Here is a 24,163-nt window from a genome sequence, read left to right as displayed (position 1 = left end):
TCCCTTTGGCTCTCTCTCTCGTTTTGTTGGCCCTCATCGCCCCCCCCCCCAATCCTGTGACACATTATCAGTGTTTCCTGAGCTTGACCCTGTCTGAACAGGTCAGATCCACCATGACCTTCGCAGCTATCAGCCATTTTTAATTCAACATCCTTGAAAACAAAGGCCCAACCAAATGGAGGCGAGTGAGAGGGAAGCTGTAAACTTCCTGACGCCAGGAACACAAACTAGGCTTCAGATGGACGTTCATCAATGATCACCAGCCCTAACAGCTGGGCTGCTGCCTCATAATTTAAAGGAAAACAACAGCGTTTGTGCGTTGCTTGGCGCGAGCCCGCACGCCTGACCAATCTGAATGGTATGCAGGGTGTTTCTTGCCAAGAGCAGCAGTGGGATCCATAATAACTCCCCAGCACGCCACCTTCACGGCCTCTTGGTCACCCCGCCTCTTTAAACCATTTGTTTTCAGAGCGTCGGCCTTCCACGCCTCCTTTTCTCTGGAGTAACCTTCCACTGGCGTGTTAAAGAAGCATGTCCTCTCAACAACAAGCAGGGTTTTTGTTTTTGTTTTTGAAACTCCCATTCCATTTTTATTCTCTGAGGCTTCATTTTTCACACACGCCTACAGAAACATGGCGATCGTAGCGAGAGACGCAGGGAACTCAGACATGTCTCTGGGCAGCAGATAGGAACTCTTTATTGACATGTTTCACAAAATACAGACAAAAAAACAAGGAATCAACATACGGCATTTATCAAAGTGCCAAAAGTGTTAGTAGTACTTTAAAAGTACCCATAGACATTTATTTTACTGTTCACATCAGTACACAAGGCGATCTTAAAGTACCGCAGCCTGCAGCCGACAGAAACATTTTGCCTGAATTATTTTCATGTGACTTTTTGTCACAGCTGAGTCAGTAAAAACTTCCCACTTTCGCTGAGGAGCACAAAACTTGTTTTAGAATCTGTTTAGTTGGAACTCTCTCATTGTCCATCGCCCCCAGAATCAGACAAGACTGAGGCCAGGCTAGTTAGCTTAGCACAGTGGCTGGTAGTGGATGGGAAGTGTTAGCATCAGCTAGCTCAGGTCCAGGATGCTGGTGTGTCCAGCAGGAATCCTTCTCCTCCTCATGATCAGTAGCAGCAGTCGCTCTCCTGGTCCTCAATAAACCCTCGTTATATTGATGCAGAGAAAGATGGAGCTATGCTAACACTTACCACCCACTACCATTCATTGTGCTAAGCTAACTAGCGGTGTGTTCAGCTACCAAATGCAGCAGCAGGGTCTCTGTCTTTTTTTTATGAAGTGTATTATTTTACATTTTATATCTAGACACAGGAACTAATAATTGTGTTTTTCATTCCAGTCTTGAGTGAGACGCCACAAGGTCAGCAACCACCAAAAGGCTGTCGCTAGCATGCAGCCAACTGACTTTAGCACCAACAGTTGCCTTTAACATTGTATTTTGCTGTTTATTTATTGAGTGTACATGCCAGAATGTTGTTGTATCATGGTGTTCCCTTCTTTACCGTTGATGAACATGATTGTTCCATATAAGTTATTGCACACACATACATACCGGTACATGCACACATGATCTTGGACTAAGTTTAGCCCAAGTGATTTCTGAAGACGGCTATTTTTTGCGGTGTAGCTCTCTAAAGACGTGTCTCCCTCTGTAGCAAGTCAAGTTAGGACAGGTTTGCCTTATTTGGTCCGGTTGTAACTCCGCTGTCAACAGAGCCCAGCTGCTTTTCCTCTTGAGGTGTTACCATGAAAACATGAAACATTAAAATCTGCTGTTTCATATAACAGAGAGGACAAACGCGGCGTGCGGCTCTGAGGAGACAGGTCAGAGGTCATTCTCTGCTGAGCGGCCAGATCGTACCTCAGAGTGTATTACAGCAGTATTATGAAGCTCCCCCGTCATTGGAGAAGCTCTGATTGGCTCTAAAATGATTTCACCGCAGTCAGGCTGGACGTGATAATGAAATGTGCCGACTAATTAAAAGTAGAGGCGATTTGCAGCACTACGTATTCAGGGATGTCTCGCAGTTTGGATTTAAATTATTAACAGGAACCCCGAGGATGCGTTTAACAAGATGCTATATTTGTCTGTGTGTGCGTGCAAATGTGTGAATATCCGAGGAGGCACCTGGGTTACCATCTCAGCCCCGCCGGAGCTCACGGACACTATCGCTAAGCAGTGTTTGATATATTTGCTTTAATTATGGAGCATAATGAGTTTAATTTTTGATGCATCAAGACTCTGAAATGGCGAGCCACCCCTGGAGCCCGTTAATGTCTCATCCAGCTCCAGGCTCCAGGGCAGTCTGGGGAATCTTATACACTATTGAGTTAATGAAAATAGATAGGCCTCTGAAATGCTAATGTTGACTTGTGGTGTCTAAATTTGGCTGCCGCCCATGAGACCTGCCGAGTGCAGTAGCTAACTGGTTCAATTACACTTGTATGTTTGTGTGTGTGTGAGTGTGAATTACTTTTGTGTTTTATTGGACAATCAATCGAAAAAGGCAGAAATTTAAAAAATAATTTGATCGCAAAACTGAACAGCACAACCAAAAGATGTTTGATGACAATATTAAAATGTGTTCAGGTGAATACAACAGAACTTCTGTTTGGATTTAGAAACTGCAGTCTCACAGGTGGGACTCGGACATAAACGACGCCTTGAAATATCACATTGCGGTTGTACGCCATCGTGAATGTGACGGTGACCTTTTACCACCAAAATCTGAAAATTCATCCTAGAGTCCCAATGGATATTTGTGGCAAAATTGTATACGTTCCCTCCAGGGGTCAATAAAGCTAACCGTTAGCTTACCGTTAGCTCAGATAAATTGAGTACATTCTTTTTCTCTCTCAGACAAATTGCTCTGCTAAAGCTGCCATTTGCGTGTCTGAGATTAATCGTAGAGAAGAAAATAATTCACAGATGGAGTGGTGAAGCTTACCTCTGTCACCATTTCTCACCCTTTGTTTGAAAAAAATTATAGGAGCTTTGCTCTCTTTTGACATCCATATTTGCTGCGTCTGCCTGCGTCCAGCCGAGCCAATTAATTAAAGGAACCACACGCACCGCTCAAGCAGCCTGTCAGGCCTGCCAGTCATCAGCGCGGCATGACAAAGATCTGACCAGCGCCGTCTTAGTTGGCATTCGGAGGACACGCGCCCGCCCTCACTGTAGGCAAAATAAACACAACACCCGTCAGTCCTCAGCTGCCTTGATCAATAACCCAACAGCAGCACAGCTGACAGGCAGCTCCGGCGGCATTTTCACCTCTGTGCTGCTTTTCTCACTCTACAGTTACACAATTAAAATAGAGAAGCTGCTACAAACAATTACGCATTTCTTTAGAGGGAAAATGTTTTTTCCTCGTGGAAAGTTTGAGGTTTGCTGGAAGCAACTGGGGGGGGGGGGGGGGGGGGGCAGGATCAGTTCTGCTTCGTCGCCTACATTTCCCCCAATTTGTTTGGATATTTAAACCAGCTGCCACCTTGTCATATAACAGTCCTGAACCAGCTGAGTTCCGCTCGGTTCTCACTGGGTCAAAAGATCAGAGTAGTAATGATTTAGTGACTAACGGACAGGAGAGGAACCAGTGAAGCAGCAGCATTCTGGATCAGGAGACGCTGCCTGACGGATGTCTCTGACCAGCCACCCACCCAGGATCGTTTGGATATTTCAATAAGATCTTTACCAGTAACAACGTGTTGGGCCTAATACTCTTTCATGACCACATTTACCAAAACTAACCACCACCCATCGTGTCCGAGTCTTGTTGTATTAATGTACATTTTTAATTTTGTGTATTCATCACACAAATGTAAAAATGTATTAAGAACACAATGAATAATGAAGTTGTGACCACTGTGAACAGTCCAGCCAGCTTCAGGTAAAAAATGCATAATGAAAAACAACCAGAAGACCATTTTGTGAACATTTACCTGTGCCAAGGTGCGAAGTAAGCAGGGGAGTAACTGGAAATATTTGCCACCGCTGTTGTGGCTACCTTCTCTTCTGTTGCTGCCGTGAAACAGAGAAGTTGCTGTAAGCTTTACACAGCCACACACAAACGATTAAAGAACTGGATTAATTTGGTTTGCTAACAGTTGGAAAGTCAAAAAGAGCTGCATGATTGAGTAATTTATCCACATTCTGGATGGATGAATGATCCGTTAGCAGGGGGCTACTTAGCCCTCTGCTAACGGATCATTCATTCAGCGCTATCGGCTAAAATTCCTCCCTTGCTTCGTGATTTTATAGGAAAGTATTTGGCAGAGAAATAGCACTCTTACAAGATGCTTACTTTGTTTACACCAATAGCACTTAATAAAATATATTATGGATTTATTCGCAGTTATCAGTTTAAGTTTTTGTTGAGACTGGGTGTCAAGCAAGAAGGTTAATAAATTCTTTAACATGTATCCATTAACAGTTCACTTTATTTTTCACGGCTCTGCTCTCTGGAATGAATACCACATGTTGTCAAGGTCGATAAAGTATATTTTGATGTGGTGTGGTTTAAAATTGTAAAGGGCAATTTAATAGAAAATATGGATCTAATTTAGCTTCAGATCCGTCATGGAATAAATTTTTGTTTCGTTTTAACAGCCTTGCTGTATCTTTGGGGTTTTTTTAATTGGTGGTTTTGCACCCACAAGAGTCTTGTCATTGTTTTTGTTTCGTATGGTAACCACATGACTTTCACATCATTGCTATTTTTTTGGATAACGTGGCATGTGAGCGGTGCTACACTGTAAGGAAGAAGTTTCACACAATGTGGCATTTGTTTTTCACCTCTATCATATCAGAAAGGGATGTGGATGAGATGTTCTTTGCTTCAGTATTGATAAAATATATCTAGAGGAAAAAGAAACTGTTTCTGTGAGTCGGCGTTGAAGCTCGGTGTCATTCGTGCAGGATTAACACACCTACAGTAATATTGCGTAACGGCTCGTGTTGCTGCATCTGCTCTCCGTAGGTTTTTCCTGCCTGTTTGTTTGTGAGCGGCGTGGATGCGGCCTGATTCTCCACTCCAAACTGTAGTTTGAATCATTGCCTGTCAGCTGCTCGTCACCTTGACAGTATTTGAACTGCAGCGTCTCACCTCGCCAGATGGTCCACAAGCCTGCAGCATCGAAGTGTTTGTTACTGTTAATGGACCATAAAGAATATTTACATCCTCACTTATTATTACCACCCAACAGAGCTCCTGACAATAAATATTCGGGCGTCTTGGCCAAGTCTGTTAGTGTCCCGTAGACACTGTCCTCTCTCTAAGAATTATTACTAACATTCAACAAAACCTGGGCCCTTTGATTATGTATGAAGCTGTAACGAGATGATTGAAAGAAATATGGTAGAAAAGAAAAAGTAAAATGAAGTTTGACGCGATTGTTTTGCGTCTGAAAAACTAGGTAGCGCTGGAGAAGCCGCTCTCATGACACATGATGTAGCTGTACATCAAATGAAGACTGCACTGATCAATTAGGCTTACTTCCTGTAACCACTAGGGGGCATTATGACCAGATTCAGTGTGTAGATTCTTCAGGCTGCGACTTGCCATGAAGATGATCACTGCCTGTTGGACTACGAACATACCTCATCCCTGAATGCTAACCTTCTGTTAGACTACGGAATTTACTCATCCTTGCCATGCTAACTCCCTGTTGGAACTACAAAATGATCTCCTCCCTGCCATGCTAACTCCTGTGGGACTACAAAAACACCTGTTACTGTAGGTGTCAAACAGGCTGGCTGCCAATCGCAGTGAATAAATATTTGTGTCACGCTGACCTCTTTGTTCCCCTTTGTTTGCACACACACGTCCCGTCAATCGCAGGGCGAAGATGGACGGGTGAGGTTGCCTTCTCATCCTTGTCTCAGATAAAAGACAAGAACACGCGCATTCCTGGGAAATTAGGTCACCCGTAGCAATGGGACGAGGCTGAGATGAAAGCCAGCACATTTAAAAAAAAAAATTTTTTACATCAAGAAAAACAAAACCGCCACCACTTCAGACTGGGAGGAGAACCACTGGAGGGGGGGTTGGATGTGTGACTGTTGTGTAATTGTGTTCATAAGCTTCAACATGGAGTGTTTTGATGAGTAAATAAAGGTGACTTTTCTCCTGCTGGGATCAGATCCTTCAAAAGGATGCACCCCCCCCCCCACATCCTCCCCCAGTTCCCATTATATCGACTGTGTTTCCTGCGCTTCCATGGGAGCTCCTAATTGCCTTTTGTGCTTGCTGCTCGGCTGTCTGGGTGATGTGCAGTGACAGCGTGCATCCTCAGAAAAAGTGAGGTTGTTCAGAAAGAACTCTTGCTGTCTCCCACATGATTTATCCCTCCCAGCCCCCCCGGCTTGTCTCCGGTAATGTAAAGTATGTATGTCAAGTAGAAGCGTAATGTATGTCGAGTGGAAAGTGAGCGTGCACGCCCTCTTCTCCAAGTTGAGCAATTTGTCAGCGGCTCTCGCAGCTCATCGGCTGAAGTTTGCTCTAAGATGTTGTCAGAGTCTGTGAGCCGTTCCTTCTCTTTCCACTCAGATGAGTCGGGAAGTCTGCATGAGACAAAAGGAAGAAGGAGAAGCTTTAAAGTGATGAAAACTGACAAAACTGTTTCACATCCTTCAGAGGCTTCATACCCCCGCGCGTGAGGAGCACCTGGAGGAACGATCAGCGGCGGCTGAAAACTCCAGCTGGGAACAGAATGTCTTGGTGTCAGGAGAGCAGCTTTGATTCATCGCTGGTGTCTCCCGGAGCAGGGAGAAGAGTCCTTGCACAGGTTAAGTGGGTGTAGCAAACCCCTGATGCCTTGTCAGAGGGCTCACGTGGACTCCACCTCCGACGACATATTGGTCTGCCCCAGTGTGTGTCACTCGCAGTCATGTGATTCAGAGGGAGGTTGAGGACGCACCTGCGAGCCAGACATGTTGGGTATGATCGCAGAACGTTGAAGAAAAGGGATTTTGGGCACATTCCAGGTGACTCGCCCGGCGTGGAGGCAAATGAAGAGTCTAAGTCTCCAGTTGAGCCGACGGTCATGTGACAACAAGCCCCCCCCCCCCCCCCCCCCCAGGACATTGCTGTGTGTCAGATTATAAAACAGTCACAAACAACCTCCATATTTGAACTGATTGCCGAGCAGAACCCAGGAACCGAGTCAGTGGTCAAGAGAGATTAACCTAACATGCATGCTTTTGAAGGGGAAACTCTTACAGACACAGGGAGAACACGCAACCCCCCCCCCCCCCCCCCCCGCGCGCACACACACACACAGGAAGGATCTTCTGGTTGTGGGGAGCAGCAATAATCACTCACAGGTAGCATGAAGTTGCTGGCCAGAAGGCCAAATGGCTGAACTGCGACGAGTGCATGAACTGAGACAGACGGAAGACGTGCCAGCAGCCGAACTTCTGACAGACATGATTCAGTTGTTGGTTCACTCATTTGGTGTTCATTCAGGGTTGTGATGTCACTCGAAACCAAGTGACTGACAAGTCATGAAGAACCTGCATCCAGCTCATCTTCATCCTCGGGACTCGTTGGTCCTCTACAGAGATAAAACTGGAGGGTGGGCTGACGATTGCGCCTGGAGTTCCGAGGCCCACGTCTTGCGGGTTGAGGTCTGCCGGTGGTCATTTGGCCTCGTGACCAGCGTGTACAGTCCCAAAAACACTACGGATACAAGTGAGCGATGCCACGAGGACACGAGGGTGAAGTCAGGCAGCTGCGCACACACAAAAACAGAGGAACTGTACAACACCGAGTCGACTGAAATGAAGCTCATCCGTTAAATTAGCTCAATCAGTGAACCTGTCTCAGCGGCTCATCAGCCGCATCGTCTCCGTCCCCCATCTGCTCCCCGCCAGTTCCCTGCAGCCCTGCCGGGCCCGCAGACTGATAGGACCCTGCAGGCCTGGCACCAGGCTCCGCCACCATGATGAGGACATTTACATTTGAAGCATTTGGCCGCTGCTCGTTCTAAGAGTGATTTACAGTCTGCAGGACCCGAGGCTGACCTTGTGTGAATCACCGGAGCTCTTTGTATTTCGGCTGTGTTGGAGTGTGTGTGTGTGTGTGTGTGTGTGTGTGTGTGTGTGTGTGTGTGTGTGTGTGTGTGTGTGTGTGTGCGAGCGAGCGCACGTGTGGAGTCATGTTCCGTGTTATCAGGCATCAGGCGAGGAGCCGGCGTTTTCCCACAACTGCAGTCCATTTAAATGCCGTGTATCTCTGGAATGAGCGAATCAACCTTGAAGCAGCGAAATGTGCAGCTGAGGCCTGACTAATGAAAACGCACATTAGCCCGCCGTACTAACTGTCACTGCGATTTCCAGGTTCATGATGTATAAAGGATAAAGGCTTGTTGGAGCTTAGTGGTGTGAACATGCATTGTTGTCGCATTACTCTCTGAACACACAGTGTTTGCGACCTGATTAAAGGAGCAACTTTCTCTCAGCATCTCTGTAATTCACAGTCAAACCCCACAGTGGCGTCCTCAGGTAGCGGCACCCTGGCCTCTCAGCAGATGGACTAATTGCAGGTTAGCGGCAGGTTTGTTACGTGTTAATGGAATCAGGCTGGAAAGTCCAAACAAGCGCGACGCCTGCTCCAGGAAGCTTTCAGGAGATCCTCGAGCTGTCCGTCATTTTCAGAGCCGGACAAGCAGAAGGAGCCCCTCTGTGTTTACGTTACAAAGGCCAGGTGACGGCTGAGCGCTAATTAGCGTAGCTGCAATGGACGACAGCAGCGGGGCAGGAGGGAAAGACATCTCAAAGGTCATCAAATACACTTGAATCCTAAACATTTCCCGCCGTCGTTTAATGACATAAAGGTGCGTTGAATACTCACCTGCTGAAAGTGACAAGATGTTGCTATCTTAGAGCCACACCGCCCTGCCGCTAGTGTTTATTGCAGCTAAGCTAATTAGCAGCTAGCCTCTAGTGGTTCCATTATGCACCCAGGGAGGAGAGAAGGGCATCTATCGGCTGCCTGCCACTAAAAATCATCCACCACAATTCTATGTTTCAAACAGTTCCCCAGAGTCTGGAGAGGAAGGCTTTGTTCGGGAATAACTTCCCTTCAACCGCGATCCATCTCGTCTTGTAGACCCACTGGTTTTTTGCCTCTAGAGGCGGTGGGATTCTGAGTCCAGAGCGAGGTTGACAAAATGTTGTTGTCGTTCGTTCACAATAAACTGTGTGCTGCTGCAGACGTTCCTCAACTTTCCTGAGACCAAACACACACAAAGAACAAGCGATAAGGCGCCTGCTGACTCATCCCTCCGCTGACCAGTTTCCTCTCCAGCATGGAGCCATTTCTCCCCCGGGCGTTTCTCTCCAAAAAAAAACAAACATAGAAGGTGTTGCTGATGAAAATTGAGCTCCAAAAATGCCCCTCACCCCCCCTCCCACCCCCATCTGAACCGCTATCACCCAATCAAATCCCTCTTTCAATCTCCGCTCAATGAGGAAGCGATAGGAGTTAAGGTGACCTCGTTCCGAATGAGGCTGGCGCGGCGGTATAATTGGATACACTCTGACGTGAGATTGAGTTTATTCCAGGTAAAAAGGCCCTGACTGACCTGCTTTCCTGGAGTCTCTGCTCAGAGATGGATGTTTGTGAATGAGAGTAATCACTTTACCCGCGTGGAGATGGGCCCGCTGTGCCTCGCGCCTGCGGGCCCATAATCAGGTTAACCTGCAGCTCTGGCGCTCACCGCTCCTCGTTGATTCTTTCTCTCCAACCTGTGACTCGGGTGAAGGATGTGCTCGCTGGTACATTTGATCAACAGTATTTTTTAAATATCAACCTCCAAATATTACATTTTGCTCCAAACCTCGTTTTTTTTTTTTTCCTTCAATATTTTGGGATGTGTTCGGTATGTTTCCTTGTCCGTCTCCTCTTTTCCTTCCGTCCGTCTGTAACAAAACTCATACACAAAATAAAGGTTTCTTCCTTACTCAGCAAAGGCCTACTTGGAAAATGACATCAAGCTCACAGAGGAAGAGCGCACTGCCCACTCAGAGCGCCACGCTGAGGGGAAGTCTGCTCCTGCTCTCCACAGAGGAGCTGGCTATCAACGTTAATGCGTCACCCTCTCAGGTTGACTCACCTCCAACTGGCAGGCTGGGAATTCTCCTGCAGGGTGTCCAGCTTTTATTAGGAAGAAGGTGGAGAATAAGGGATCTCGCTGGGAATGACTACACTACCCACAATCCTGAAGTAACAGCGACGTCTCCGATCGGTGGAAGGTGCTAGAAACCGTGGAGATGTTTATTACACTCTTCAAGGTCGCTGGGAAGAAGCTGACAACAGCAATGATTCCCCAACCAGATCCTGGAGAGGAGGAAGGTCCTGTGCTCTACCATCACGTGTTTACTGACGTTTTGCTTCTGTCAAGCTGGCAGGCAACAACAAAATGGTGGTCTTGGGTTGGAGGCGACCTTTAGTTGGGTTGCTTCCATGTCTGGAACTCCACGTGTGCGGATTTGAGGGCGCATCACTAGAAATAACAAAGGGGGAGATTTGCAGGCGGGAGCACAGCTGGTCTAAAAGTGGGCAGCCGCCGAGGAGCTTGATGGTCCAGAGTCTTCTCAGAGGGCTTTGCCACACCGACACGTCCATTATTAACGCCTTCATTCTGCACATATAAACACCAACACCTGCTTTCTTGCGGCTTATTGGTCAAAATATCCTCTGTAGAACCTGTAAATGCTCTTAGCTTTACTGCTAAGTAACTCCGAGGCTTTTGGCGGCCGCGGCCAATCAAACCCACACCGCAGAGAGAGGTGAGAGAGGTGCAAATGAGCATCTGAGTCTCTTCAAAGCTGGAATGTGCAGCTTCCTCCCACGCAGAAACAACAGATGAATTAAAGATACCTCATGCATTATCAATCTGCGTCTGTCTGCCGTTCTTAACTTCATTCTCAGTGATGTGTCAGTGTGTCAGCGACGAGATGGGCAAGAGGATGCAGAGCCGGTGGCAGCGAGGCATCAAGGACAGTTCAAAAACAGCTCAGCCTCGATTTCCTGTCTGCTGAGATGCCTTCCAGCGGCTCCAGAATTCTCAGTTTTGAAGGCAGCGCTGATGTTGCCTCTTACCCACAAATCTGAGCGACAACTCTGCTGAAAAACAAAGATGGTGGAACACATCTCAGACTTCCTTTTCCTGTGGTGGGGCCGGGACCAAACGCACAGTCTTTGTTAAAATGCCTTTCATCTGTCCCCTCATTTGTGTCTCATGTCACTCAAAACAGACGGGGATCCGCTGTAAAGTCACATGGGCCGAACTTTAAAAAAAAAAATTGAAATATAAAATATCATCCAACAAACCTGGGTTTGTACCTGAGTACACCTGAACCCAGGAACACCTTTTCAAGCACTCATGTCCACACTAACCCAGTGAACCAGACCCTGGGGTCACATGTTTGGCATTCAAGGTGAGAAGGTTGTGGGTTCGAGTCCCAGATCCGTGTGGACTTCGTGAGTTTGATGCTGGTGTCAGCAGAAGTTCTGGCGTTGGTCCCTGGGGCCTCGCATGGCGCCGTCCTACGGTAGGGGACGGCTTAACTGCAGAGGACAGGTTAGAGCCCGAGTAGGAGGAGCCAGGACGGACAACACCAGCGTTTATCGAGCGTCTGGCTGCAGATGTTTGTTCGTGTGTTCGTTTTTTTTTAAAAAGCAGCAAATCCACCCCAGGCGGCTTTGTCTCACTCTGCGGACGCCACGGTACGTCTCACTCTTCCTGCCTCGCGTGTTCCTCTCTCCTCTCACTTCCTCCTCTCATCTGCTCGGGCGGACGGTGATCAATGATCTCTCACTAATTTCAGGGGGCTCTCTCGGGAGCCGGTGCCGGCTACACGTGGGCAGGCGGCCGTGTGCTGGGTATGAAATGAGCCGGCCTCTGAATTTACAGGAGGCTGCATTAACACCTCGCAGCCTGGAAATGAAGCAGAAATTGAATTCTGAGGCCGACCGCTTCTTATTTCAGAAAGCTGACCTTCAATTCTAAGACTAAGTGGAGACGGATGAATACATTAGATGTTGTGTACACAGGCGCAGCCCCCACTGCAGAGGGTCTGCGGAGGTTTGGGGGAAATTTCAGCAGCATCCAGAGGACTAATGACCTTTTTATGAGAATATCTCCAGGGTGGAATTTCATGCATTTTGAGATGAACTAAACCGTGACGGAACCATAAACGCGTGCACTTTCACGCCGGGATGACACCTCCACCCATCGGCTTCATCTCCTCTCCAACTCTGATTCCAATTCACTTCCACTAATCCACGATGGCGGCGCAGCGGGGTCTCCAGAAATCAGCGACTGGGTCAGATATCCACCGAGGATTATCTCTCTCTCTGGAAAGAAAACTCCATATCTTGCATGAACAGGCCCCAAAAAAGCAGGCGGGAGATCAGGTTTTTCTTGCTGTTGAGGTTTATTCACTTAAAGGGATGAGCTTTTTCTATGTGAGGAAGCAACCACGACCGTCAGCTCATCTTCAAGCATCTCTTTAAAGATTTACATCGGCATCTGTGTGATAAATCATTTGGGACTCGAGTATCACAGATTTAATTGGCTGTGTCTGCAGACGTATCAATGATTGTTCGCAGCGGGACTCCAGAGCAGTTTTCTCTTCCATCCTCTTTGCAGACCACATGATAAAAGGCTCCTCGCAATCTGTGCTTCATCATTTTGAGTAAAAAGTAACAGGGCTTATCACAGGAGAGGAACAGCCAGAGCTCCGTTAGCAGAGGACATTATGCTTTGAGGGCTGCAGACTAAAGATCTGTCTGTTTAGTGACTCAGTTTATTGCCTCGTAATCCGGCAGGACGAGTTCTTGGTCGAGGACGGAGGAGTTCTCACGCTGTCTCTGCGGCGATCAACAACACTCATTTATCCATGAAAGGACCGGCGGGGAGGATCCAGTGGCATCTAGTGGTGAGGTTGCAGGTCACGACCCTCCCCCTCACCCCTCCGTCCATTCATGATTCACATGATAAAGTTCACTTAAAGAGCAATGATTTACACATAAAACTACAGAGAATTCACCAGCTCGGTGCTCCTGGAGCAGCTGAATGTGCTGCTGACCGGGATCGGCTCACTTCTCCCTCCAGCTCGTCATTGTTTGCTATCCTGCAATCGTTTCCAACAAATGAACGCTCGGCCTCTGGAAGCCACATCTGCTCAACGTTTCTGCCAATTAGAGCTGGTGAGGAACATGATGTTCCTCCGTGCCCTCAGAGGCCCCCAGCGACATGTGTTCACAGTCGCCCTCTTCCTGAATCTGGTTGTCATTGGCGCCGTCACTGTGGTTGTTTGGATAAACTGGCCCTGTGTACAGCAATGGTTTCTATGCAGAGACGAGGCTGAAAAGCCCCGAAAGCTGCGCTGATTGGCCACGGGTGGAGGAGCAGCGCCGGCAGTAACTCCACCCATGCAGGAAAACAACTGCGACTTCTGTCTGTGTGCGTGCAGCAGGTCTGAGCTGAGCTCTTCAAGTCAATATTGTGACATCCAGCAATGGCGCGATTGTTCCAGTGTGGAGCCTGATGAGGGTGAGGAACACCACCTCACATGCTAGCACATCAGCCTGTTGGTGAACTCCGGTAACCAGGAGATGGATCCACCGACGACAGCGGCCAGGCGGTTGTGTTGAGTGTGTTGTTCAGCCTCAACACAAGGCGACGAATAAAGAGATAAACCAACTACCCGTCAGCACCGGCATCGTTATCATACGCACAGGACAAATGAGTGACAGCCGACCCTGAACGCAACCCTTTAAGGAGCATTTGGGAGGTCGAATATCAGCCAGCAAATAAAACGATGCTTCCTACTGTAACTGAATGAAAAGAAGACGGCGTAGCCGGCAGGACTTTTGAAGCCTTGAATTTTGGCCTTTTGTCCGACACCATCGTGGTATTTGAGGGCAGGTGTGGTTGTACCTGAACGCTCAAGCTTGCTAATTTAGTCAGCCTGATGGATCAGGAATCCATGTGGACTTTTTACTGCCTGATACTTCCATGGTTGTAAGCAAATTTCAAATTACATCAATATTTATTTCCTGCTGGTAGGCAGAACGATTCTGTCACAAGCTGCAACAAAACCAACTTGATTCAGACAGAGTCAAGAGATGTTTCATCTTCAACCGGTGGAGTTAGGCGCCCCCTGCTGGCTGTTGGAAACAACCCAGCTTTGGCTTCACTTTGTGGACCCGGAGGCTTCGTCCACGTCTTTATTTGAGTCTGGGGCCTGCAGCATCGCATTTTTCACTAACAAAAGATAAAAGGTAGAATGAGTCTGAGCTCATAATGGACCGGTTGCTACAGTCGCGCCTATGGCAGCGGTGCATTAGCATGTAGCCGCTGCAGACCTCAAGCAGCTCCAATCGCTCCATTTAATCACCTCCTCTCTCAGTGGCTTTGTTTCACTTCCTGTAGAACTGCTCTCCGTGGGTTCTACAAGTCTGCAGACCTGAGAGGTGTGCTTTATAAACGCAGGCCATTTGTCAAGTGAAAGACATTAAATTGTAAAAGCCCCAGGTATTAAGACCACAGAGCCCGGGCTGATCTATCTACTGTCACCGGGGCACGGCGCTGGAGAAATGCTGAGCCTGCAGCCAGGCTTGGTCCTCTGGCTCGGATGTGTGATGGACCTGTTTTACAGCTCTGCTCTCCAGGCAGCTAACTAGTGAACACGCTGAACTTTTGGGCTCGGGCCTCCCTCTGGGCCTGGCCATTATAGTACACAATGCCTGGAGGCTTTACAGCACATTCTTTTTCACAGTACATTGACTCAATATCAGCTGAGGCCGTGCTTGGTTTTAGTTTGTGTCGCAAAGGGGGAAGACAGGATTTTGCAGGGTTGGTGCTGCGGGGGGGGGGGGGTGCTCCTCCAGCTAAAGGCTACATGACAGCGAGGGGAGGGGACATGCTCCCATGTCTATGCTGAGTGGAGTTCATAAGAAGCGGTGCAATACTGACGTCTGAATTAAATCTTTTTGATAACCGTAGAATGACACACTGTTCTTGTTTGAAACTAAAAACAGGAGCGTCGCTGGGCCGGATGTCGCCTGTGTGGATGTGGCTCTCAAATTCAGCTAAAACCAAATTCCCGCAGCGCCGTTTTGTCTCATGACAAGAAGGAATCGTCGAGACGTCTCCAGCACGCAGAGGACGCGGCGCCCTTTGCCACTGTGAGTCATGCAGCTCCAGATATTTCTCAGCCTCGACCACAAGTGTCTCTTCATCCATTGCTTTATTGTGTAAAAACACTTTGGGTTGTTTTAAACTGACCTGACTTCTCATCAGAGCCGAAGACAGGAAGTCGTGATGCAGCAGGAGCAGAGAAGAAGAGCCGCTCCGTTGAGATGAACAAGCTGGAGGCTCTCGTCTCAGGAGTGGTGACGCTGGAGGAGGAGAGAGTTTCACGCGCAGCAGACGAGAGTGAACTGCATTTATTCGCCCGAGGGCCCCTTCAGCAGCTGCAGCTAACATTAGCGGAACACTCGGAAAGTGAAGCCCAGATTTAGACATCACATGCACGTGGGCCCGAAACTGTGACCTTTGACCACCAAAATCTTTACTCTTCATCCTTGAGTCCTGGTTGATATTTGAGCCAAATTTGAAGATATTTCTTCAAGGCTTTCGTGGAATATCGCGCACACACACCCCCCCCCCCCCCCCCCCCAAGAGCCACAAAGTACCGCTGGAACCGACTTCCAGGTAACGGAGCTGATCAAATGTGAGATTCTACTAAAAGGAGACGTTAAAGCAAAGTTTCTTGAGGGAGGTTTCCACACCAGTCCATGCAGAGTTCACCACTGGAGCAGGAGGACGCCCCCCCTTCACCGCCAGCTCATCAACGTGTGAATTTAGTCGCTTCAGCTTGAGAGCAATGACACAGTCAAGGCCCCAGTGGAAATCAAACCCCCAACCACGCCAGCTTTAGTGTCACTGAGCCAAACAAGACCCCACCCGGCTGCTGAAAAATGGCATTTCAGCGACGCACAAATCCACTGTGTTCATCAACAACGGCTGCACTGGAATCCACGTGAACAAGGAATTGTTTTAGTGTGGAAAGATGGCGTGAGTGACCTCAGGACGCACATGACAAGAGGGTGAACACTTAAATTAGCTTTGTGTGTGTTAGAGCTCACAAGCTTCAACCGCACTTTCAAAGGCCATGAAGCCCGAAAGACATTTGAACGAGGTTTTACACGGGAAAAGTTCACCACGACTGATCCGGCATCACGGATGCCACTTGACTGATGGTCGGTAGGAAGCAGAGCATCAGCAGCATCCCTCAACTGTGTGTTATTTACAGAAAGATAAAAGCTTAAGATAGATAGACAGAAAATGGCTGACTGAGCGCCAGGACGTCTTCGGGACAGGTGGACACTCATCGGTCATTCATGCTGTAGAGGGAGCAGAAAAACTGCTGAGGCTGCAGTGTGGAATGAACTTTTATGGAAGATGAATGACAGAGCAATCTTACTGAAGTCTTTAATCCCTAATCCAGCTTGTCTAGAAGGTCAAAAGGGTCACAAACGCGCCCTCCTACGAAGCTGAAGCAGAGAGTCTGGCTGAAACCTTAATGATCCTTTCAATGATGTCGTCAGACTCTGAAAACAAGAATCTTGATGGCTACAATACTTACACTGCGGCTCTTTAGCGGTTGTTGACCAAAGCCCTGAGGCTCGTCGTGGATCAGTTCAAATAGTTTTCGTTCCTCTTGGTTATTTTGACCCAAACATATTGGAAACCAGGGAAAACGCTAGAAAACTGCCTCCACCACCCTTTGAGTCAGCAAGCAGAAGTGCACTGGATCTGACGCACCGTCTTTCTGTCACTGAAAAACCCAAACCAAAAACATATTTCTGAACGAATCGCCATCTGTTCCGTCTTCCAACTCACATATCGCTGTGGTTTAACTGCAATAAACATTTCAAAATAATGCCAAAGTAACACCATCATGATGCTGATTGGTGTGAAGTGAGAATCCAAGCTGGAGCAAACTTTCCCACAAGCTGACAAACAGGCAACTCTTGAAGTCCATGTTTTCTGGATGGCGTTCAGTCCGGACGGTGGGTTTGACCACCAGCAGGTCTGCATCAGGGTTCATGAATCATCTCGTCTTGTCAAGTGAGGCTTCCAGGAGGAGCCGTGACGGACAGCTGCATGATTTATTTATTTATTTTTGCTTGAAGAAAAAGTTGAGTTCCTTTTCAAATTCATCATCTCTTGTTTTGTTAAATAGCTCAACAAAATTTTTTAGGCAAAATCAACGTCTGCAAAATAATTTTTTCCCTCCTTTTTTTTTTTTTTTTTTTGGTTAAGCGAGGCCGCGAGCACTTGAGGAGGAAACTCTCCTCTTGTTCTTTGCACTTATTCGTCTCGTCCTCACCGGTTGATGACGAGCGTCTCTACGTACTTGAACAGAGTGAAGCGCTCTGCGCTGTTCTCAGGAAAACTGACTCTGACAGCCTAAAAGATTGGCTCCAAACTCTTAACATGGCAGGATGGATGCTCTCAACCTCCCACAGCTCTACACACACACACACACACACACACGTATATATATGCAACTCAAGCAGGGATACACACACATTCAGCAGCGTACATATCAGCATCGTCCAGGGAAGCGTCCAAAAATAACCCTTGTACCTTCAAACACACACTGGATAATCGCTTTAGGAGAGAACCAGAACCGCACACTCAGGCAGGTGCACGGGGACCTGCAGGGGAGCCGTAGATGAGGCCCTCAAGGGAACATTTCAGGGAGTGAGAACACAGGGTTGAAAATTCATGCCGTGTTGAGAAGGACTCCAAGTGCGTGTGTGTGTGTGTGTGTGTGTGTGTGTGTGTGTGGACACAAAGCGTCCATCAAGTCTTGGATGTGCGTTAAGGCGCAACATGGAGGCAAAGAGGAATCGTCTGCAACCGAGCGAGAGCCGGAATGTTAATGTCCCTGGGTATGAAGTTTATTCTATATGTGCCTCCTCCAGCTGGATGTGATCCTTCTGCCACCGCCCCTTCACACTTTAAACCCCGGGAGCCAATCACGCTGACGCCTTTCACATTTACTCATAAAGCAGGCGTCATGAAGATGGAACGGCAGCATCAAGAAGGAATTGGCGGCATATGAGCTTTGAGACAATCCAACCCGAGCTGTCCATCTCCACCCTGGAACCAACAAATCTGAGGGGAAATCATAAGTTGCGCTCCAGTGCCACAACTTTCCTCTCCCCTATCTGGCTTCCTTTGTTTCCACGTTGTTAGCCTCAAAGAACTTCGGCGTCCCGTTCTCCAGAAATAATTTAAAAGAGGGTTGCTTCCAGTTGCGAACGCTCCACTGTCTCCGTTTCCAACAATACACAAAAGCAGGCCTTCCACTCTCTTTGAAGACATTGTGTGGGCTTCTCTGTGCAGATATTCTCAGTGGGGAATGACAAGACAGCAAAGCAATCGGAGACAAAATAAGTAGTTGAGAATGAATCTCACCCGTACGCCCACAATTCTCTCACTTGAACCAGGAAACATACACAAACCTCCCCTCCAGCCAGGAAAGCTATTACCGCTACAGCCGCTGTGACGTAACTTTATCGGTGTAATTGGTTTTACTACCTGGTTTCAAAGGTTTGCTGAACACTGCATAAACTAATGGTGTGATCAACATGATTCATGCTTTTACATTCAGTGCTTTTTGTATCTTTCTGCCTCGCGGGGTGGACATGACATGTTATCGGTCAATAATGCAGTTCACACTTGCCTACACAGCCTGACGAGGAACACCGACTTATGTTTTTATTGACTGCTGCTCCAGCAGGCTATGCTAACGCTGAAATTTCATTTTGCTCGAACCCCTCATCCATGTAAATGAGTGTTTGTATGATTTAGCTGACGTATTCAGTCTCCCCGAGCTGTGCTAGCTGCTCTGCTAATGTGTCCTTTGAGGCAACGCGAATGTTTAGCAGGTATATTTGCTATTTTACCATCTTAGTCTCTTAGCATGCTAACGTTAGCTGATTAGCATAAAACATTTGAGCTAAAGACGCTAATTGGAACGTCCCGCATTTGCAGGGTGTTCACAAATGATTGGACTTTACTGAAACTGACCTGATGGTCGTCACCACCGCTGCGACTGAGGAAGACTGGTCACAAGTCGGTGCTGGAGGACATGTCAGTTTTATTCTCCTCCCATGAACTGATAAGAGAAGGTCAAGTTTCTGTCAAGGCTCCAAACGAAGCTGGAAGTCCTAAAATTGCTCTGGAATATCTGTGGAGGGTTTTGCCTTCGCGTCCTCACTCGTGTGTTTTGTATTTTACGATTTGACTCAGCTTTGTTGGCCATTATGTTGGTACGGCCACACAAGGAATCTGACTCAGGCCTTTCCATTTTCCCTCTAAATACTTAGAATGGACATAAAGCTAAAATTAAAGTGTGTGTGTGTGTGTGTGTGTGTGTGTGTGTGTGTGTGTGTGTAATATTCAGTAGTTTTATGCAAATACATGACAGGAGGACACTCGTGCAAAAATGAGAAACAAAAATAAAGCGACATTAAATGTTTAAAACAGATGAACTGTGTTTTCTCTCCATAGATAGTTTACTTTAAAATATGCAGCTGAAGAAATGAACTGTTGGAGTTTGGTTCACTTGGAAAAGTTGATGTTTCCATGTGTTTTTATTTTGTACAGTAAATGCTGCCATCAGCGGGAATGAAAGATCATGTGATCCCTCGATATCTGCTTTAGCATAGAAATGGCTTCATCTAGTGGCAATATACTATTACTACACTACAATATTACTACAAATGCCTACACAATCTAGAAGTGCAGATACGAGGGTAGTTTTCAAAAGCAGATTCATACAACAAGTATAATAAAGTTGTGTTTATTTCATTGTTGGTAATAAATAGTGAACATGTGTGACTGTACAAATAATTTAAGTGAAAATAATTTAAGTGAACAACATTTTAAAGTGCTTTTTTTCCCCACATTGTTAAATTGTGCTCTTGTGCAAATCAACATCTTGTGTCTTTTCTACGAGTTCCTGCAGAGAGAAAAAAAAGAATATTAAAAGACTTGTGAACAAGTGAATCCGTTTGAACGCTGGTGATTCTGCTGCAGGGCGACCTGCATCCAGAGGAGCCGTACCTTGTGGTTGTGATGTCTTGTGTTTATTGAAGTGTGGCGATCTGGCTTCATTCTTGGAGCCGTCAGTGTCTTGGTTCGCTGCCTTCCACGACTTTGCTGCGGTAAAATAAAAAAAGTCTCGAAGTTATGGAGCCCTGCAGCATGTCAACACCGAAACGAGAATGAAAACCTGCTTACCAGTTTGCCACTGGTGTGTCAGGTAAGTCTGATCCAAGTGTCTCCATGCGCCCTGAGGGGAAACAGGCAGGGCGCAGTTTTCATCCATTTCCCTGATGGTGCTGCCGTGGGGACAGTGGCGCAGCCGCTCCCACGCGACAGGCGGATGCTGTGGTTGGTGACATAGACAGTTCTTTCCTCTCAGCTTTGGGTACGTCGCTGCAGGACGCTTCTCCAAGTTCTGCTTGGACGCCAGTGGCCTCTTGAGGTCGTTGATCTTCCTGGGATCCTCGACCGCTCGCCACTTGAGTGCTGTGTGACACGAGCCGTTCTCAGAGGATTCCCCCTCTGTGTCATGTCCGTGATGCAGAGCACGGACGTCGGGAATGGAGCCGTTTCTCACCAGTCGTGTCTTTGTGTGAGATTTGCAGGCTTCGCAAGTCGGCAGGAGAGGGTCGTTCCACTGTTGGAAGGGAACAGCTTTCCTCTTCAAGGCCTGAGCGTCAAGTCTTGGGCTGGCATGTGTGCAGACCCTGGGCTTTGCCAGACATCTGGTGCAAAGTCGGTCTGGCTTAGATCCATAGTGAGTGAATGCATTCTCATTGAAATTCCTGCTAATGAAGCACTCGTGGTCGGAGAGGCTTCGCCGATCCACCTTGCCTTTGGGTTTGTACCTTTCTTTTGGCTTACGAACAGTCGGCGGGTCCTTGTACTCCATTTCCAGTTTTCTCCTTCTGGAAGGAACATCTGAACCACATCTGCTCAGAGGTTTCTTCTGCTTCTTGGGAGTAGGTGGCAGTTTGCTGTAATAGTAGACATTGTCGAAGTCAGCTAGCCAGCTGCTGGAGGGCAGATAAGCAGGTAAAGACTCAAATGAGGTGTCCTGGTGATCCTGGACATTCGTCTCCCTTCTATATTGGTTTCTATCTGCCTCGAGAGTGGAGTCATTCAGTGCAAGCGGATCAGATGTCACCTCCGCTTGGTGCTTCAGCTCAGATACAGGAGCTTCATCAACACCGGGGATATCCACCATGAGGCAGATATCAGCTTCAGACCCCATCTCGTCTCCGGGAATCGCAGCTGTGGGGACCAGGTCTGACAGTTCCTCCACTGCCAGAGGAGGCATCTTAATCATGGGGATGACCTCCCCTGTAGGAGCGTCCTCTCTCAAAGCTTCATCTGCCGTGGGTACAAAGCGCAGCATGTCTTCCTGAAATACCACGTGGTCGTTTGAGATCAGCGAGTCAGGGGAAGGCACCAAAGTTGTCTCCATAGACCAGACCGCCGACTCCATTTTCTGCAGCTCCTCCAGATACTTGGGGTTGAAGGGCAGGTGAACGACTTTAAACGGACAATTCTTGGAAGTTGTACTGAGGTCGTTGTCTCTCCTTGTCTCCTCACTGTCAGTTGCTCCTTGCGAGCTGGCACTCAGGGTCACAGAGTCTGTTGTCTTTGATTCCTCTGGGATCCTCTCACCGCTACTGGGTGTCCCAACCAGCAGGATATCAGGACAAGCCTGGAGCGACTGGTCCGACTGGTCTGCAGGAACCAGGCTCTCATCCTGCAGTACATGGCCCTGAGCAATGGAGCTACGCTTTACCACGTCTTGAGAGAATCTGTGGGACACTTCTGCAGCCTCGTGAGAATGCAGGAGCTGGAGTCCCACCGGCGTGGTCCGGCATTCAATCCTGACCTCCTCCGTCTGAATCACAAAGCTGCCATTTGGGGGCGTGCTGGTGGAGCAGGGAGGTGCCACGTCCTTGAGCTCCAGAGACGCATCTGCAGACTGCACAGCTGACACTGGCAGGAGTGGCTGGCTAATGGGGACACTGGGGGTCTCTTTGCCGCTACAGGCTGGGTGAACACCGGAGGCTTCGGCATGGCTGGACCCTGGGGTGCTGGTCCTCGGGGTGGCCAACAGTGGTTCAGTTTGAACCTCACTGCTGGTAACGTCTCTGGCTGGGGCGTTCTGTTGGTAGCGGAGCCTGCGGGCGTGGTAGGCCATGGTGTGGTAGTACTGGGGGTTGAGCATGCGCCTGTAGTCCATCAAATGGAGGGGGGTATGGGGAACAACGAAGCCAGGCGGCTCCATGTACGGATTCGTCTGATAGTGTGGCATCATTGGCATACCGTAACCTTTTCACAGAAAAAGAATGTTGTCAGCAATAAAACGTTGCTTGAATTTAAAAACACGTAGTTTTTAAACTGTATCTGCTTGTTTATTTAAATTTGGAGGTTGAAAGTTGTAATGATCGACTGAGGGCGTCTCTGTTACACCGCAGCTCAAATTATGGCCTCCACAATGAGCGTTAAACTAAATCAAACATCAAATGTGCCACTCGTGATTCAGATCTACCAATAACGGGTTACGCATGACTCTGTGTGTATGAATTCTAAAATTTGTGCTCTTCTAAGAAATGGAGGACAAGTTGAAAACACTTAGACTGAATATTATTGATGCCTCACATGAAAGCAACACATTAGTCAGTCACCTGGCAGTTTATGAGGTGCAGGTAGATCACCTGGATCCTCCTTCATGAGCCCATTTAGTCTGAACGGTAATTTTCTGTTCAGTAACTTCAGCAGCCCTGAGGAAAGCTGCCTGCTGCTGGAACATCGGCTCAATAAAACTAACTGCGAGATGGAGCTCTGCGCGCGCGACCTTCTCTTCCTCCTTTTGAATAATTTGCCCATTTTAAAAGGAAAAAGGGTTGAAAAAAATATGTGAGGAACCCCCCGAGTGCAACACCTCCACCACTCATTACAGCCGCAAAGATAAACCAGCGCCTCTCAAACAGACAACACAAAGGGAATATGACAGACATCATGAATCCAGGAGTGGCTGCAGTAGTTTTGTGAAGGTGTGGTGGATAAAAAGTGTGTTTGTGCGCAGGTAGCATGTCCAAGAACATGACAACGTGAAGCTGTGGAAATCTGTGCTATAATTTGGCTAAAAGTTCTACAAAAAACACGAAGCTTGAGGCAGGTGAGTTGCTATGTGTAACTTTTGAGAACATGCTGCATTCAAAAGGTGTTGAACCAGAGAGGGTTTTACCTAGACCCGGGTAGCTGTAGTAGGGGTTGTAGCCCACAGGCATGGGCAAAGCCACAGGCCACTGCAGACTCTGCATGGGCAGGTAGGGCTGTGAGGGCTGGATGTAGAAGAAGGGCTTGTGGTGCTGCTGCTCCTCAGGACGAGGCGCTCCTGAAGGCCCCTGAGCCGGCTGATGAGGCTCCTGGGCCGGCAGAGCTCCAGGACCTTGAGAACTAAATCCGAAAGAACGGTGTGCGGTAGAAGTGGCTGTCTCCATACCTGAGGAAGAGGAGCAGAAGGTGTCGCAGCGCAACAGGCAAATGCAGGTGAACGAGGAGAAACAAGTGAACCTTTTCCACAGAGGGACTTCCTCCAAACAAACCTGCTCTCATGGAACAATCAAAGGTGTCAGCTGTGAGCAGAGGTTACCTGTAAAAGGCTGCGCTGATTGGTCAGCTTTTGCTTCCAGGTGACAATCAATCCAATCAGAGCTCTGTTAAAGCCAATGAAAGCTCTGCTTCCCACAACGGGTCAAGCAATGGGAAGGAAGGACCCGTGACTTGAAAGGACTCGCTGAGACCCCCAAGTGCAGATGGGGGAACCTGAGACACTGGAAAACTGGATGAGATCTGATCTCCACACACTTATCAAGTGGCAGAAACGGTTTGTCAGAAGCCTCAAATAAGGTCAAAGTCAGAGGCTTTAGAAGCGGGAGACACATTAATGCTCGCCTCAAACCAACAGGTTCATTTTCATCAACGGAAAGTGTCAGTTTTGGTTTCTTT

At 47.9% G+C, this 24,163-nt stretch overlaps 1 protein-coding gene across 1 annotated transcript; it reads right to left on the bottom strand.

Annotated features, from left to right (window-relative positions):
• Positions 1-19,909: 19,909 nt before the first annotated feature.
• Positions 19,910-23,797, bottom strand: LOC147241343 (uncharacterized). Its single transcript, XM_086191286.1, has 5 exons — positions 23,761-23,797; positions 23,400-23,657; positions 20,366-22,480; positions 20,189-20,284; positions 19,910-20,084 (listed from the first exon to the last, which is right to left on the bottom strand). Exons 1-5 carry the CDS (start codon positions 23,768-23,770, stop codon positions 20,056-20,058), a joined length of 2,508 nt encoding a protein of 835 aa, XP_086047412.1. The 5' UTR covers positions 23,771-23,797; the 3' UTR covers positions 19,910-20,055.
• Between the last annotated feature and the right edge of the window lie 366 nt (positions 23,798-24,163).

This window comes from Aulostomus chinensis, chromosome 21, assembly GCF_037954235.1.
Source record: "Aulostomus chinensis isolate RoL2024-O1b breed Wild chromosome 21, RoL_Achi_v1.0, whole genome shotgun sequence".
Lineage (NCBI taxonomy): Eukaryota > Metazoa > Chordata > Actinopteri > Syngnathiformes > Aulostomidae > Aulostomus > Aulostomus chinensis.
The sequence above is the reverse complement of the archived record's forward strand: the minus strand, read 5'-3'. Positions and strand labels throughout refer to the sequence as shown.

Excerpts from the sequence above, each read along its gene's own strand:
- LOC147241343 (XM_086191286.1), bottom strand. Across the intron at positions 20,285-20,365 it reads GACACACCAGTGGCAAACTG|CAAAGTCGTGGAAGGCAGCG; the intron begins GTAAGCAGGTTT and ends ATTTTACCGCAG. Across the intron at positions 20,085-20,188 it reads CAAGACATCACAACCACAAG|GAACTCGTAGAAAAGACACA; the intron begins GTACGGCTCCTC and ends TTCTCTCTGCAG.